Genomic DNA, 15,932 nt, shown 5'->3' with positions numbered 1-15,932 from the left:
GGCAGGAGGTATTTTAAGCGGTGGTGCTGGCCGCCCGCACCAAGCGGGGGCACCTGGTGCTGAAGAGCTTCAAGGACACGCCCCTAGAGGGCCTAGAGCAGCTGCTCCCGAGCTGAAGGTCCGCACGTCCACCATGCAGCGCGCGCTGCTCAACCTCACGCTTTTCGTCTCGGGCCTGGTGTTCTTCGTCAACGTGGGCATGGTGGTGCTCACAGACCTCAAGATGGCCACCTCCCTGCTGCTGCTCCTCTTTGCCGTCTTCATGGGCCTGCGGGCATCCAAGGTCAGTGGCCTGCCCCCAGCGTGCCTCCGCGGTCCCTGCCTCCCTGTGTTGCTCCAGAAGCTGGGCCGCCCTGTGTTTTTGCTTCTTTCATGCATCATTCCGGTCCCCTGCTGTCCTTCCTTCCTCCCCTCCTTTACTTTGTCATTCCCACTTTCCCTCTATTTCTTGCTTCTCGATCCTCTGTATTCTACACAACCTCCGGGCAGCTTTCTTCACCTCTCGGGGCTTCGGTTTCCTCACCTGGAAAACGGAGACAGGAGTGAGACCTGCCTTGTAGGGTTGTCCTGAGCAACACTGGGTTTGAATCTGGCTGCTTAACCTCTCTGGGCTTCAGCTCCCGCATCTGGGGAGTGGGGATGACAAGAACCTGATTCATAGGGTTGTGGGGGATTGGATGAATGAAGACACAGGGGATGCTGAGAACAGAGCCTGACATGTAGTACAAAATGTACCATATGAGAGTCCGCCATTCTGATGATTATTATTACTAACTGGGCTGTTGTTCTCTGAGTCCGGGCTTCCTCATCCTGGCGGGTGGCATTATCACCAGGGGACCGGTTTTATAAATGTGGCCCCCTGAGCTCCAGCCCAAATGGACTGAATTGGAAACTTTGGGACTGGGGCCAAGGAAACTATTTTTTACCACACTCCTTTCCTGATTCTGCTACATGTGAACGCATGGCTGCCTCATACAGTTGCGCAGGTTGTTCACCATCCAGGATTTGAGGCCGAGGGGAGGGCTGGGGGCTGAAAGCTGACTTGCGCCATGTGTGCTGAGCCGAGGCTGATTCGGCCCAGGGGGGTTGCCTTTTACCGATTCTCCCCAGGGCTGGCATCGGCCCCAGGAGGGTGGACTGGTGTGTGGCATCCATTGTACTTGATCATTCACTGGATGGTTCATTGCTTTTCAAGCTGTTTACAGCCATCCTAGCGGGTCTTAGGAGGATTGGAAATAAAGCCTACAGATAATAGCCAGGCTGGGCTGGCTGAGAGGGTGAAGGGCCAGGGTGGGGTGTAGGGGGTTGTGGGGTGATAGCAACTCCCGCTGAGGACTAGGGGTCAGGTGGGATTTAAGGGAAGCTTTGCAAGGGGGAGGATTGAACCCAGTGGGGAAGGGGCTGAACGAGCACCTCTTGAGGGATCTCACAGGGCTGGAGTCCAGGGTACAGGGTGAAGTGAGGCCCCAGAGGGTGGCAGGGGCCTTGAATGCCAGAATAGGGACCCCGGGCTTTATCCACAGGGCAGCTCGTGGATAAAGTGCCACAGTGCACGACAGAGTTTCGAGCCCAGAGGGAGTGCAGCCACCACGGAGAGGGTGGGGCTGTGAGCCCAGCGGCAGGGAGGCTGGTGCGGGGTTTTCACTGGTCTGGAAGGGGACCCAGAGACCCAGCCCTGGGTGCACCATGCATCCCACCTCCCTGAGGCTCCAGGGGCTGTGGAGCCTCTCGGGCTCTGCAGGGTCCAGGTTAAAACCCAGTTCCCTAGTTAATTAGTGCATCCCCATTGAATGTTTTCCCATGCTCTGGGCTAAGCTCCAGTCCTTAAATGTGGGCCCTCTGAGCCTCCCTCCAGCTGCACACTCTTGTCCCCTCCCGTGTGTCAGTGTCTCCCAGGTATCTGTCTCTGGTGGAGGCTCCTGAATGTCCCTAAGCCCTTCCCACAGACACCTCATCCCCTGCGCCCAGGATCCTTTTCCCCCAAACCCCCTTCTAAGGACTGGTCTCAGATCAGATGCCTGGGAGCTGATTTTGCGCCTTGTGCACATCCCTCTTTCTCCCCCTGCCACCTGCCTGCCCCGCCAAACCAAGAGCACATCCGTTTCTGTGGTTTGCCCAGGCAGCCCTCTGTCATCTCTTCGATCGGGGCTCCGTGCTCAGCCTGGAGCAGGCCAACTCCAGAACAGCCCCCTGCGGGCCCGTTGCCCTCCCCTCCAGCAGCGGCTCCCCACACCCACTCCTGGTCGTGGTTCTCATCTGTAGAAGGCCCTGTCCCCCCAGTTACTTGCTAGACCCCTGGAGATGGCCCTTGCCCTGCCCCCCTGTTTGTCAGTCTCCAGCCTGGCCTCACTGCCCCCATTCTGCACCCATCTTGTTCCCTCTGTCCTGGCCACAACCCAGGTCTTCCCAGCCTCCCCGGTCGGTCCCGTCTTAGCTCTCCAGCCCACCCCCAGGGGCCCCAGAGCTGGCCCTGCTCCTTGCTCATAGCCTGGCCCCAGAAACCGTGTTTCCCCAGCCTCACCCAGCACAGTTGTGTGCTTCAGCTCCCAAAACGTAGTGCTCGCACCCCCCTCCTGTTCCTCACTCTACAGCTTCGCTGCACTCCTCTCCCCTTTGCAATGTTGTTCCTAACCGAGGACCGAGGACTGAGATGTCCTTTCGCCCCATTGGGCTGGCCATTTACCCTCCGCTTGGAGGCTTCAGGAAACCTTCCCAGTGTGGGCTGCCACCATACCCTGGCCCAGCACAGAGCAGGCCAAGGGTTGTTGAGAAGCAAGCATCCCAGGGATGCATCCGGGCCAGCCCTGCCGTGCAGGGAGAGGTGCAGACGCACAGACAGACTGCTGGCGTGCCTGACAGAGGTCACAGTGATCACTGCAGGAGCCGATGACACTGTTGCTCCTCTGTGGGACACAATGTCCACCCGGAACCTTGAAAATGAAGCAGTGAGTGTTTTCTAAGAACGGACCAGGGGTGACTTGGCTTGTTCTGAGGCCTGGAGGCCTGAGAGAGAGGGCAGCTTAGGATAATGTTTGGGCTGAACTGGCTCATTAACAGGAGATGCATTGAGAGCAGGAGAAATCTTCAGGGGCTAGGCCACGCAGGGTCTTCGCATCAGGCCAGGGAGCGTGGACTCTCTGAGGGCACTGGGGAGCCATGGCAGGGATGTGAGCGAGGGAGGAGCAGAGTCAGTTCTGGGGCCCTGAGGAGACAAACTGGAAAGGGCAGGTGCAAGTGGAAGGAGGCCACGCATGAGGCAGTTTGCAGAGGAGGGGACAGGGCTGAGAGGACAGGGCTAGGGACCGACAGGCTGCCAAGGAGGGAACGAGGATGCTGCCAGGGGTCTGGCCTGGGACTGGGCAGATGGCAAGGCCACCCCAGATCTGGAGCACAAGAGAGGGGGAACTGGTAGGCTGGGGGGCAGTGAGGGGCCACGGTGAGGGTTAAAGGGAACACCCGGGTGGCAGCTGCTGTGTCCTCTCCAGGGAGAGAGGTCTGGCGTCATCCCCATGCCACAGAGCATGACCAGCCCGCTTCATGTCTGGGAATTCAGTGGCATAAGCTCAGCAGAAAGACAGCAAACCCAGGGTGTGGTTCGTCCCGGATGGTCCCTAACACACGCAGTTCTCGCATCTCGCCTCCCGCCGATGAGATGGCCATTCATTCCCACGCAGGGACAGACACTGCCTGAGTGGGGCTTGCGGCAAGGGAGAGCAGGGTCGCACACAGCCTTGTCATCGGTCCTGGGCTGGTCATTTGAGCCATTTCCACGACTCTGAGGACTTCAGAGGCATTTTACCTTGGGTCCCCGTGTAAGATGGGCGGACAGTACATGCCTTTAAAAGATGGCACCTAGCCTGGAGTGTGGTCAAATATTCCATAGTAGCTAATGTTGAAATTCTTGTTATGGTCTTGTGCCGGGTGTCTCATAGATTTCTGGAACCTCATTTGACTGACAGTGCCCTCTACAAAGGACTTAGGTCTCAGCCAAGGGCTCATAGAGGGTAGGGGACAGAGTTGGGACTCTCCCCCCTCCACCCCCTGCTGGCTTGGGGACCCAGCAGGCTTGAACTCATTTTGTGGATGAATGGGGCAATCAGAGTGGAGGTTTTAGTGTGAGCCCCGGAGGGCACTGGTGGGCTCTCCTTTCCCTCCTTAGGGACTCCAAGTTTGGGGAAAGGGGTCCAGCCAAGGAGGGGCAAAAGGTGGGGTAGGGGGCTGCTTGTTAGTAGGGGCGCCAAACTTGCCCCTCCCCGCATTCTACCCCATTCTTCTTCCCTCAAAAAGGCTTGGAGTATTTGTTTTCCGTTAACACTTCTCTTGACAATTTAACCTTTGAAACCTTTCTATTACGGCAAATTTCAAGCAAATGCGCGAATAGAACCGCGTGATGAGCTCCCGAGTCGTCGGCATCCGGCGTGTATAATTATCCACAGTCAATCAGTTTTCACCTAAGGACCCCCTGCGCTCCCACCGCTGGGTTATTTTGGAGCCAATCCTAAACATATCATTGGAAATCACTTGAGTAGGTGTCTAAAAGATAAAAACTTAAAAAAAAAAAAAATCATCGTCACAGAGAGTTCCAAGACTAAAGCTCAAATCGCCCGGAAATCCTTGAACAAATCTACGAATACGTGCCTCAGATAGGCAAACCAGTGAAGCCGCGGCGTCGGGAGTGTGTGTGTGTTAGAAATACAAACACCCGGGCGCTGTTCCTGGGGACCTGAACCCAGGAAGTCCCGGGAGAGCGCGGGAGCACGCAGGAAGAACCCTCCCAGCGCTCGGTGACTGGGAGGGGGAGTGTATAGGTGGGGGTGTGGGGTCCTGGCACCTCCCGCCCTCCCTCCTCTCGCCTCCCTCACCCCTGGCCGCCTGGCTGAGGCCGCAGAAAGGGCCATCCCAGCGCTTAGTGACTGGGGGGCGGGGGGTGTTATGGGTGCCTTCCCGCGCCATCCACCCCCGCCCCATCGCCGCCGGGCAGCCCGGCTGACCCCGCTGTGCGGTCCTGCCCGCAGATGTTCGGACAGCGGCGCAGCGTGCAGGCGCTGGAGCTGGCCCACATGCTCTACTACCGCAGCACTTCCAACAACTCGGAGCTGCTCAGCGCCCTGGCCCTGCGCGCGCAGGACGAACATGCCAAGGAGGCTCTGCTGGCGCACAGCTTCCTGGCCCGGCTGCCCCAGGGCGCGCGCGGCCAACCGGAGGGTAAGCCTCGGCCCTGACCCTGGTGGGTGGCCCTGCCCTGAGGTCCGCCCCTTGCCCCGCCCCTGCCCTTTGCTGCTCTGCCCCCATCCCATCGCGGCCCAGTAGTGACGTGGCCCCACCTGCAACTGCTTCCATCCTGTCCCTACGGGGTCAAGACGGCCCCTCAGCAGATGGGACTCCCACCCCCATCCCCGGAAGCCAGCTTCTGATCTTGATGGACCTGGTCCCTGCCTGGAGTGACCTCCCTATCCTGACCTTATCCCGAATAAGGGTCTGGTGTGGCTTGCCCTCCTTTGGTCCCAACTTCCCTAGCGCTCCTTCCAAAGGAGGGACTCTTGTCCCCTCCCAATGTGAGCCTCAGGTTGTCTCCTTTCCAACAGAACCCTCCCTGACTTGTCCCTAGATGACAGATCCAGAGCTGAACAGCCCCCCCCCCACCCCCGCAAGGCCTTGTCCCACTTACTTGCTAACCTCAAGCCTACCCCTGGGCTTCTCCCAAACCCAGACCCCTCATGTTCCTTGCCCTGTGCCCTCTCTGCTGTCCCTTCCGGTCCTTCCAGGTCCCAGTCACCTCCTCCTAACAACACCTGCTTCTCTCCCCGCAGAGACCTCCCAGTGGCTCCAGTCGGAGGTAGAGCACTGGCTTTTGGCCCAGTCAGGCTGTGACGTGGCCTTCAACGGAACTCGGGCCCTGGCCCACCTGCAGGCCCTCACCCCCAGCATCGGGATGTTCCCACCCCCGGGTTTCCCCAAACTGGACCCGTTGCCCACAGTCATCTCCGAGCCCCCACAGCCCGCACCCAGCAGTGAGCAGCCCTGAGAGAAACCTCCGCCCAGCCCCGCTCGGCCACCTGGGGAGGCACTAAGCCCCGCCCCCCCCACGATAAGCTGTCAATCAAAGCTACTACGCTTTGCCCCTCCCTAAGTTTCACTCGCCAACAGGCAATCACTTCCGTTACACTGCACTCTTAAACAAAGCTAGCAGTTGTGACAGCCTGCAGTTGCCAGGCACCCCCCTGAACATCCAGTCAAAGCTTTTTGGCTCTGCTTCTAGGCCATCCCTTAGTCCCACCCCCGCCGTGAACATCCAAACACGGCTGGGCTGAGAAGGAGTGTCAGCCAATCACAGCTGTTCGGTGGTACAAACCACCAGGCACCGTGGTTAAAACTGTGCCTCCCGAGGCCATAGATCATCGTCTTTTTAGCCCTCTCCGGGCAAAACGCCCAACACGTTCACCAAGGCGGAGCCCCAGGCCACCGCCAATGGGAGCCGGTTAGCCCAGCTCTCTGGCCAACTGCCAATGACAGCTGCTGGGCACTGTCAGTTGTCGCCGCATAGAAGCGACCAATCAGAACTTCTAAAGGAAACCTGATCTTTTTGTCAATTGCCGCTGCTCCTCAGGCAGGCTCTCCGGTCCACTGCTGCTCAGCTGGTCCAGGCTAAAGGGGTTTGGGAGCCTTGTTTCAGGCAGAAGACTGGGGGTCACGAGGAACCAGAGACCGTCCTCACTCCCAAGACTCGTTTCCACTCAGGCCCCAACAATCTCAGGTGCCTTTCCTGCCCAGGTCCCTCACCCTTTCTGCAGAAACTACCTCGGTCTGGATCTTTCTTCCACCAGTGGCCTGTGCAATATTTATTGGTCTGTCAATTTCTCCCCTGTCCCCTCTCTCAAAGGAATAAATCATGTTTAATAGCTGTGGATGCGTGGGATAGCTGCAGAGGTTGAAGAGAAGGAAAGCATCAGAATCTCGGAAAGAAGAGACTTGATCTTGGGGGGATGCATGTGGGCGGGGCCTAGGCAGAGGAGGCTGTAGTCCTAGGAAGAGACTGGGTTCGCAGTTGGTGAAATAGACTGGCTGTGGGTAAGAGAAGAGGATCCGAGAGAAGATTTGGTTCCTGAGGAGAGGCCCTGGTTCCCCAAAGACTGGGTCTTATGAACAGGGAAGATAGGACAGCCATGTGTGGTTGTGGAAATTGTTCACTGCACAATGGCACACAGCCAAGGCATGGGCGGATGTAAAATCCAGCCATCTCCCCGTCCCCCACGTGTGTCCTGGTCGGGCTGGGTCAGCCTGGAGGGGTGGGGTGGGGGATACCATCTAATTTTTACCAAGGTGTCATATGGACTAGTGGCAGAATTGGGCAGGGGAGGGGAAAGAAGAGGGGTTGGGTTCTAAGGAGGGAAGGTGTCTGAGTTCCAAGAGGGAAACAGAAAAGTCTTCCCAAAGGTCGGGGGGTGGAGACCAACAATCTAGAACAACACATACCCTGCCTGGTTGAGAGAAAGACACCCTTGTACACGGAAAAAGAGGACAGGAAACCCACATGCCTGGTTCTTCTCCACAAGTGCCTAGAGGTCTAGACTCCGCAGGAATCCCGAGTTGGGAGGGCCCAGGGCCTCAGGTCTGTGTAAGGGGGAATGCGGCTGGGCCCCCTGCCTCCTGTGTCCTGGTTTAGAAGGGCCTGGGGGCCTGAAGCTGGACATTCTGAAGGCTGCTGCTGGAGGGGCTGTCCCAGGTTCAGGAAAGATCAGGCCTGAGCAGCCTGGGTCCCTGGAGGAGGCAGGAAGGAAGGAGGCAAAGGCGGAGCAGGCGGTTAAACGGTTTTATTTTCTGGAGGAGGCCGGGGGCGGGGGCTTCGGGGACGAGACGGAGGGCCCGGCACCGGCAGTGGCGGCAGGGCGACGCGGGGGCCCTCACTCCCGCTTCCGCAGGTGGATGTAGATGACGCCACTGGCTAAAGCAAGGGGGAAGGCCACCCAAGCGAGGGCGAAGCAGTAACCAAAGCTGCCCCCCGGCGGGCGCTCCGCCAAGATCTCCTCGGCGTGAATGGCGTAGATCAGAGCCCCGGTAAAGACCGCCACACCTGCGGGGAGACCGGAGCCAGGTGTCACACAGTACCCGCAAGAAGACTGCATTTCCCAGCAACCCACGGGGCAAAGAAGCCGCTGGAGAGCCGGGGCTCAGCACCGGTGCCTTCTGGGAGTTGTGGTTCGCTCCTTCAGAGCCTTGCATCGAGGCTACCGCATAATGTCCTTGGGCGATTTAGCTGATCTGGCTGGGTGCCCTTTACTCATCCATAAAATGGGAGATAATACTCATCCATCCATTCATCCATCCATCCACCCATCCCTTCGAGGAACATTTTTTAGTGCCTTTCTGTGAGCCAAGCTCGAAAATAGTAAATTAAAACGAGAGGGACTTTATAGGAACCTAAGAGAATATTCCAGAAAATGAGGACTATGATCACTTAGCTCTCTGCACCTGAAGGCAAAAAATTTTAAAGTATATAAACTTGAAGTGTCTGATACGCGGTAGGTCCAGCAGAAACAGAAGCTCGCTGTACAAAATCACTGCTATTATGATTCAGAGTTCTCTCCTGGAGTATTACTTAGCCAACTGTCTCCCTCCCATCCTTGGGATCTAAAGTATTTGCTCACACCACCTTTCCCAGCCCCGGCTCCTTGAAGCTCTAAGTGTCGGCTTCCACATGACTCAGAGATGCATACCACAAAACACGGAATCAGTGAAAAGTACAACTCCCAAAAGTCCCCAGGCAGAGAGGTAGCCTGCCGAGGCATTTCAGGTGGTCCTTGGGCTGTTGATAATTGTTTTCTTTGACCTGATGTCCATTCTCAGGGCCCGCAGCACCCGGACAGTCCCCCGTCCCTTCCCTTCAATTCCCTGGGGCCCGTACTCACTGGTGCAAAGCTGGCAGAGGCCAGTGGCGTAGAAAAGCCCTCCCCGCCGCATGGTGTAGAGCTGGAACATGAACAGGATGAAGGACAGGCAGCAGAGGATGAGGGAAAGCACCATGAGGACCTGAACTGCCTTCAGCCAGCCTGCAGTAAGGAGGAGATAGAGATGAAGTCACAGTATGTTCAGAGTCCCAGCTCCACCAGCTGGCTCATCGTTCACTGCCCTACCCGTTCACAGCCATACAGGTTTGGACACTTGTGAGTATCACTTATATTGACCTTGATTCCTATTACTTTGCTAAGTTCCCTTATCAGTTTTAGAAGCTTTTTTCAAGATTCTTTAGGATTTTCTACATGAACATGTCCACTGGGAAGAGAGACATTTTTGCTTTGTCCTCTCCCCTCTTTATACCTTTTATTTCTTTTTCTTGCCCAGTTGCATTGGCTACCTCCAGTATAACACTGAATAGAACTGGTGAGAACAGAAGTTCTTGCTTCACTTTTAGGGGAAAAGCATTTAATCTTTCATTTTCTTTCCCTTGGAAGTTTAGAAGGATACAGCTCTCCTCCTTTATCACTCAGATGCAACAGCACCATACCCCCAACCCACCTTGTTCAGGACCCTGGAAGGATTTAGCCCCACCCCTCTAGAACCTTAATGTGGTTCCAGCTTCAATCCCTTGGAACTTGGACAAACTGGTCCCAGACATCCATTCCAAACACCAGTCCCATTTCCTTAGAATTTTGAAAACATAATCCTACCTTCACAGAATCTTGGGAGCTTTCTTCCCCATTCCTTATTCCCTTCCTTAAACCTATAGCATGTGCCCTCCCCTCTTTCTGAATCATAAAGGAGGGAGGGGGTTAGTCCATTCTCTCTAGAACAAGAGCATATTGCCCCCTACCATGCAGATAAGAGTGTCATAATCAGCCCCACTCACTCAGCATTGGGACCCAGACCTGCCCACTCAAACTTTGAAGGGTTCCTAGTTTTTGGTCCCAGGAAGAGACCTGGGGTGACCCCTCCCTTTGCAGATTGGTCCCCGACTCCCCTCACCATTGTCGCTGACGTTACTGCAGGCCCACGTTTTGTTGTCATTGTTCCACGTGCAGTCATACCAAAGATTCAGGGACTCCTTCCCTGGGAGGGTCCACCAGGACTGGGATGGACATAGAAATAAGGGCAGGGTTAGGAGAGGAAAGTGGGTGGCGTCAGGGAAACTGTGGGTAGGGCTGGGAAAAGGGTGAGGTGCTGGAAGGCACTGGACTGGGGAAGGCATGGATTTAGTAAGAAGGGGTGGGAGCAGTCAGGGGAAAGGGCACGGTAGAGGCCTCAGGCAGATCTCTGAAGGGAAGATGCTGGGGAAAAGGGGTGGGGCCCGAGGGACTTTAGAAGAGGGGCGTGGTGGGAGTCTGCAGGAGAAAATGCCTGCCGGCTGGAGTAGGCTTACCTTGTCCAAAGTGGCCACGAAAAGCAGGATGAGAATGAGGATATGAAGGGCAGAGACCACCAGCAGGAGGAGAGACATGGCTGCAGTGGAATCCTGGGCTGGGGGGTGTCAGGAGATGGTTGTTTCAAGAGGCTGGCACAAGGGCTGGTGAGATGCTCCAATCCTGGTGGAGAAGGGGTCTGAGTCCAGACTCCCCAGGGGGTGATGAAGAAGAGGGCTGGGGGCCGGGACTCCAGGGTCTGAGTGGGGAGGAGGCTGGGGGCACGGACTCCTGAATTCTCCAGAGGTTGGACCAAGCCAGGGATGGACTCTTGGGTCCAGGAGGGAATAGGATGAGCAGTGTGGCCTCCCATCTCCTCAAAGTCCTGATCCTGGGCTCATATGAGCCAGGATATGAAAATTCAAGCGGACACCCCTCTAGATTCATCAGAAGCTGGGGGCTTCCCCCCAGAGACAGGCGGCATCCTTGAGTCACCCCCCTCCTCTCCTGGGGTAGGGAGGAGGGGGACCCAATGAGTCACCCAGTGACTCATCCCACCCCCCTGCCTCCAAGAAACAGGGAAACCCCAGTCCCTGGCTATGCCCATGAGGTCCCCACCCCACCCCACCCCATCTCGTAAGAAAAATGGGTGAGATCCATGCTGGGGGTGGAAGGCCCGGGTTGGCAGTGCGAGGCTTGACAAGAAGGAGCCAGCTTCCCAGGACCCATCAGTGTCCAGAAAGGGGGTGCCTGGACGTCCCCCAGATGTGGGGTGTTCTCTGGCAAGGCCCTGATCTCAGGGTCCTCAGGAGAGAGTGGACAGCCATGGGGAAAAACTAAAGGAAGTTTACCAGAGGAGGGCTCTGCTGAGAACCCCGAATCCTTGCCGGGCCCCACCCCTTCCCGAATCTCCACCCCAAGTGCTAAGAGCTCACTTCTTAAATGACAAGGATTTCCAAGGGGTCTGAGAGCAGGGCGTCTCTCCCTGCCTGGGGGTATCCTTCCCAAACTAATGCACTCCCCAGTAAATAAAGAAATCCCAGTCCGAATAACGGACTGAAAACTTACCGAGAGCGGCAGAAAAAGTCAGAGCTGGAGTCTCGTCCCTTGCTGGGGCCTCCGCGCCCCGCCCTTCTCCTCCCTCCTTCCACCCTCTCGAGCCCCCCCCCCTCACCGCCTCCCTCCCTCCCTCGCTCGCTCGCTCTTCCCTCTGGCTCTCTCCCTCCTTCTCCCCTTCAATCAGGATCTCTTTCTCTCTCTCTCTCCTTTCTTCTTTCTCTCTCCAGTCCTCAGTGCCTGTGCCTCCTTTCTCTCTCTTCTCACTCTCCTGGCTTCTGCTTCTCTCAATAAATACTGACCCTTTTATACCCACTCGCACCGCACCCAGCTGAGGTCTGTAGTCAGAGGGAGGGACTAGGCACTTGGGTTTCTCATTCTCTGTGCCACCACCCACTGCCCCGAGACAGGCATCTTCTGGGGCTCACTCCCAGCGCTGAGATGAGAAGTCCTTGGACCCCAGGGAGTGGGGCAGCGCCAGGGTGGGGCAAGCATCGCGGAGAGGGAGGGCCCGATTTTCAGGACTCCAGACTGGGTCCTGTCCCCCGCTGGCCGGCCGGATGTCTGCTTTCCCTGATGGGACTTAGGACTGGATACTTCGAGGAATGGGGATTTAGGATTTAGGATTTAGCAGCCAGATTCCCGCTGCGTGGAGTGGGTTAAGATCTGGGAGGGAGTTCGCCCCACAATGGGGGTCAGGGGATGGAAAATAGTAAAATAGAAAATAGTAAAATTCTAGAAGGGGACAGGGAGTGGAAGTTGATGCCAGTGCCACTACTTCCTGCCTGGCGGGGCGGGGGTGGGGTGGGGTGGGGGGGTCTTAACTGATTATTTCAACTCTCTAAGCTTCGTTTTCCTCATCTGCGACATACATGGATACTGTAATACTAAAAATACTGACAATAGGGGCACCTGGGTGGCTCAGTCGTTAAGCATCTACCTTTGGCTCAGGTCATGATCCAGGGTCCTGGGATCAAGCCCCGCATTCGGCTCCCTGCTCAGCGGGAAGTCTGGTTCTCCCTCTCCCACTCCCCCTGCATGTGTTCCCTCTCTTGCTGTGTCTCTCTCTGTCAAATAAATAGATACAATCTCTTAAATAATAATAATATTGACAATATACTAATAGCGGTAATCTTAATTCAGATACTGACTCGAAATGAATAAGGTAATGCTGGTACACTAACGCAGCCACATGTTCGTTCCTTTCTTCATCAAACATTTATTGAACATCTATTATGAACCGGGAGGTCATAATAGAGAAAACAGATGTGAAGCCTGCTGTTATCATGGAGCCTACTTTCCTAGTAGGAGCTGGCGGACCCTCAAGAGAAAACCTACCGATGAAGTGGAGAAATTTCAGAGGTGGTGCTAAGTGCTTTGCAGGAAATAAAACAGAGTGGAGGTGAGAAGGAAGTAAAGTAGCGGCAGGGAGCTACTTTAAACAAGGTGATCAGACAAGGGCTCTGTGGGGTGGTGACATCTGAGTGGAGACCTGAGGACAGGAGTCATTTCAGGGCTGGAGGAAGGGGAAATGAGAGACTGGAGTTCGCAAGAACAAGCTCAGGTTGTTTGGAGAGCAGACAGAAGGACCAGTGTGGCTGGATTCGGGGGAGCTGGAGGGAGTGGTAGGAAGGGAAATTAAAGAGGGCCCTTGAAGACTAGGGGAGGAGCTTGGCTTTTATTCTAAGGGCAGTGAGAAACCATTGGAGGGTTTTAAACAGAAGAGCAGTACCAGGGACTTAATGTTCACTATTATTATTACTTATTGTTGAGTTATTGAATCAGGGTGGGATGTGATTACTATATACTTGGGTCTCTTGGAGGGTTTGGGTACTAGTAAAGAGTGAGGGACAGGGGCACCTGGGTGGCTCAGTCGTTAAGCATCTGCCTTCAGCTCAGGTCGTGATCCCAGGGTCCTGGGATTGAGCCCCACATTCCCTGGGAAACCTGCTTCTCCCTCTCCCACTCTCCCTGCCTGTGTTCCCTCTCTTGCTATGTCTCTTAAAAAAGAAAAAGTGAGGGGCAGGGGATCAGGTGTCTGAGGTCCTGATACGGAATTGGGAGCTGGAGGACTGAAATCCTAGGTTCTTGTAAGGGAAGGAAACTAGACTATAGGATGTCTGGTTATCTCAATGGGGCCAGAGCTAGGGGGCAGGAGAGTGGTTGGTCCTCTCAGCTCCCTGAATGGGTGAGGCATGGGCAGTTCAGTGACTAGACAGGTACTCAGGGGACCCAGAAGTTGGGGACCAGTACAGCAGTCTACAAATCTATTCAAATCCAAGCTGCTGTACTCATTCTCTGTGATTTTGGACAAGTTACTAATAACCTCTCTATGCCTCAGTTTATCTGTAAAATAAGGATAGTCATAGTAAATCCGTCATAGGGTAGTTCTAAGAATGTGCAGCACATAGTATGTATACCCAGCATTGGGGCCCTGAGTGGATTTAGTACTGGGGGACTCTAGTTCACAGTCTCTAGGATTTGGGGTAGGGGAAAATTCTTGGGTCCACTGGACATCAAGGCTAAAGTTAGGAGTGTAGAATTAGGGTCCCTAGGGACAGAGACTGGGGTTCTGAATTCAGAACCCCAAGGAAGTTAGGAAGTCTGGGTCACTGAGGGAAAAATTAGAGGGTGGGGGGTCATGTGCTCTTCATGGGAGTGTAGGCAAAGGGGACGAGACCTGGCCCTGTTAGGAATCTGGAAACCAGGGGCTGGGGAGATGGAAATGGGAGTGAGGGAAGTGGAAAGCAGGAGGCTAGGACTCTAAATCAAGTTCCCTGAGTGGAATCAGCCCAGGTTTAGGTACCGTGGGAATGTAGGGTGGGGGGCGTGGGAGGAGGTCCCTTAAGCTAGGAACCTGTGGAAGGGGGAGAATCAGGGAGCCGGAGGGCGGTAACGGAATCTCCCCCTCCTGGGCCTCCAGAGCTAAGAGCCGAGCTGAGCGCCCGCGGGCTGCTTCCTCCCACAGGAAACCGCAGGCTTCAGGCACACCCAGCCTGCAGGGAGCGGCGCCCACTGCCCGCCAGCTTGGGGGAGGCCCACGTGGGCAGCCGCCTACAGCCCGAGAGGCGTGCCCTGCAGAGCGAGGGGGTGTGGCCAGGCGGGGGCGGTACGGAGAGCTCGCGGCCCCGCCCGCTTCCGCCTCCCAGTGCGCGACCCAGCAGGCAAGAGGTTTTTGGCGGCTTCGCAGGAGGCCGTTGGCCGCGCATGCGTAGTGGGTCACTGCAGGGACCTGAGTTGGTGGTGAGCGCTCCTCCCCCTCACAACTCCCGGCGTCGGCACGGTCTTCCTAATGAGAGTCTTCGAAATAACGTGGTCTTAACTTAAGACACATCTCTCGGGCCTCGTCCCGAAGGACCTCGGCCCAGCTCCAAAGCCTTCCAGACGTTTCTCTCCCAACCCTGGCTCCATAGGGTCTTTCAGCTCCTTCCTCTCCCTCCCGAAAACACACAGCCCGCCCCTCACAGACCCCACCCCCCACCCGCCCACCGATCCCCGTTAGCTCCTTCCAGACCTTCCAGCATCCCCCCACCAGGCCCCTCAGGTGTCCTTCTAACCACGCCCCTCGTAGGTCTGTGAAGCTCCGGCGTGGGCAGGTACCCGTGCCCCTCCCCTCGGCAGCCCCCCCCCATAGGCCCACCCCATGGTCCCCTCCCATTCTGGGTCCCAGCCCCGCCCTGTTCCGGGGTCCTTCTCTAGTCCCCCTCAGCCCCTCCTTCCGCAGGTACGGCGCTCCTCCGGCCCGAGCCCCGCCCCTTACAGGTCTCCGGGCCCTCTGAGGCGCTGAAGCCCCGCCCCTCGTGGCCCCGCCAACCCCGCTCCTCAGGGCACGCCCGATCCCTCCCCTCACAGGACCCGCCCTACTCCGCCCCTCGCAAGGCTCATAGCTCCGCCCCCGCAAGTTCTCCCCGCCCCGCCCCTCGCAGGGCTTTCCGCCCCTCCCAGTTCGTCTGTACCACCCCCCCACCAAGTCTTCTCAGGTCTTCTGGCTGTCCCGGCCCCTCTTCCCCAGCCTCCCCTCCCACGGCTCCTCCTCCCCAGCGGTGCCCCCTCCCCAGACTCCCTTCCCACGGCTCCTCCTCCCCAGCGGTCCCCCCTTCCCAGTCTCCCTTCCCACGGCTCCTCCTCCCCAGCGGTCCCCCCTCCCCAGCCTCCCCTCCCACGGCTCCTCCTCCCCAGCGGTCCCTCCTCCCCAGTCTCCCTTCCCACTGCTTCTCCTCGAGGCCTCGGTCCCACCCTCAGACCTCATTGGCCCTCTATCTCCCCAGTAACCAGGCCACAACAGTGAACTTGGAGCACCAAGGACAGGGCAGGCACTCCAGCAGGTAGGGACTGGGCCTTGCTCCCCTCAGCCGGCGGAGGTTTTCCCTGTCCGTGTCTCCTTCCACAAACAGCCACGCCTCAGAGATACCGCGAGCCTGGGGGGCCTGTCCCCCGCGCCAGAGTTAGAATTGAAACACAAGTCAAAAAAATGGGAGAGGTGGGAGGTCGGGAGGGGCGTGGAGAGAGACCTGAGAGGTGACCCCCTCCAACACACTGGAG

At 56.9% G+C, this 15,932-nt stretch overlaps 2 protein-coding genes across 6 annotated transcripts in view; one reads left to right on the top strand and one right to left on the bottom strand.

The window, feature by feature from the left end:
* The window catches only part of TMEM143 (transmembrane protein 143), a 19,213-nt gene extending 12,308 nt beyond the window's left edge, over window positions 1–6,905 (top strand). Inside the window, 5 exon segments of the mRNA XM_080829613.1 lie at window positions 6–19; window positions 22–102; window positions 105–283; window positions 5,016–5,205; window positions 5,811–6,905. Of these exon segments, the coding sequence (XP_080685739.1) occupies window positions 6–19; window positions 22–102; window positions 105–283; window positions 5,016–5,205; window positions 5,811–6,025 (679 nt within the window). The 3' untranslated portion in view covers window positions 6,026–6,905.
* An 886-nt stretch (window positions 6,906–7,791) lies between these two features.
* Window positions 7,792–11,851, bottom strand: EMP3 (epithelial membrane protein 3 (MAM blood group)). 5 transcript variants are annotated; one of them, XM_080829257.1, is made up of 5 exons: window positions 11,693–11,851; window positions 10,355–10,517; window positions 9,961–10,063; window positions 8,907–9,047; window positions 7,792–8,071 (listed from the first exon to the last, which is right to left on the bottom strand). In XM_080829257.1, exons 2-5 carry the CDS (start codon window positions 10,430–10,432, stop codon window positions 7,902–7,904), a joined length of 492 nt encoding a protein of 163 aa, XP_080685383.1. In that variant the 5' UTR covers window positions 10,433–10,517; window positions 11,693–11,851; the 3' UTR covers window positions 7,792–7,901. The 5 variants fall into 5 exon arrangements, with proteins under 5 accessions (XP_080685383.1, XP_080685380.1, XP_080685384.1 ...); XM_080829254.1 differs by having other exon boundaries at window positions 11,403–11,791; XM_080829258.1 differs by lacking the exon at window positions 11,693–11,851 and adding an exon at window positions 11,403–11,667 and having other exon boundaries at window positions 10,355–10,452.
* Between the last annotated feature and the right edge of the window lie 4,081 nt (window positions 11,852–15,932).

The sequence above is a fragment of the Martes martes genome (genome assembly GCF_963455335.1).
Source record: "Martes martes genome assembly, chromosome: 17".
In the NCBI taxonomy this organism is placed as follows: Eukaryota; Metazoa; Chordata; class Mammalia; order Carnivora; family Mustelidae; genus Martes; species Martes martes.
Note: the sequence above shows the minus strand (reverse complement) of the source record. Positions and strands in the feature narration are given on the sequence as shown.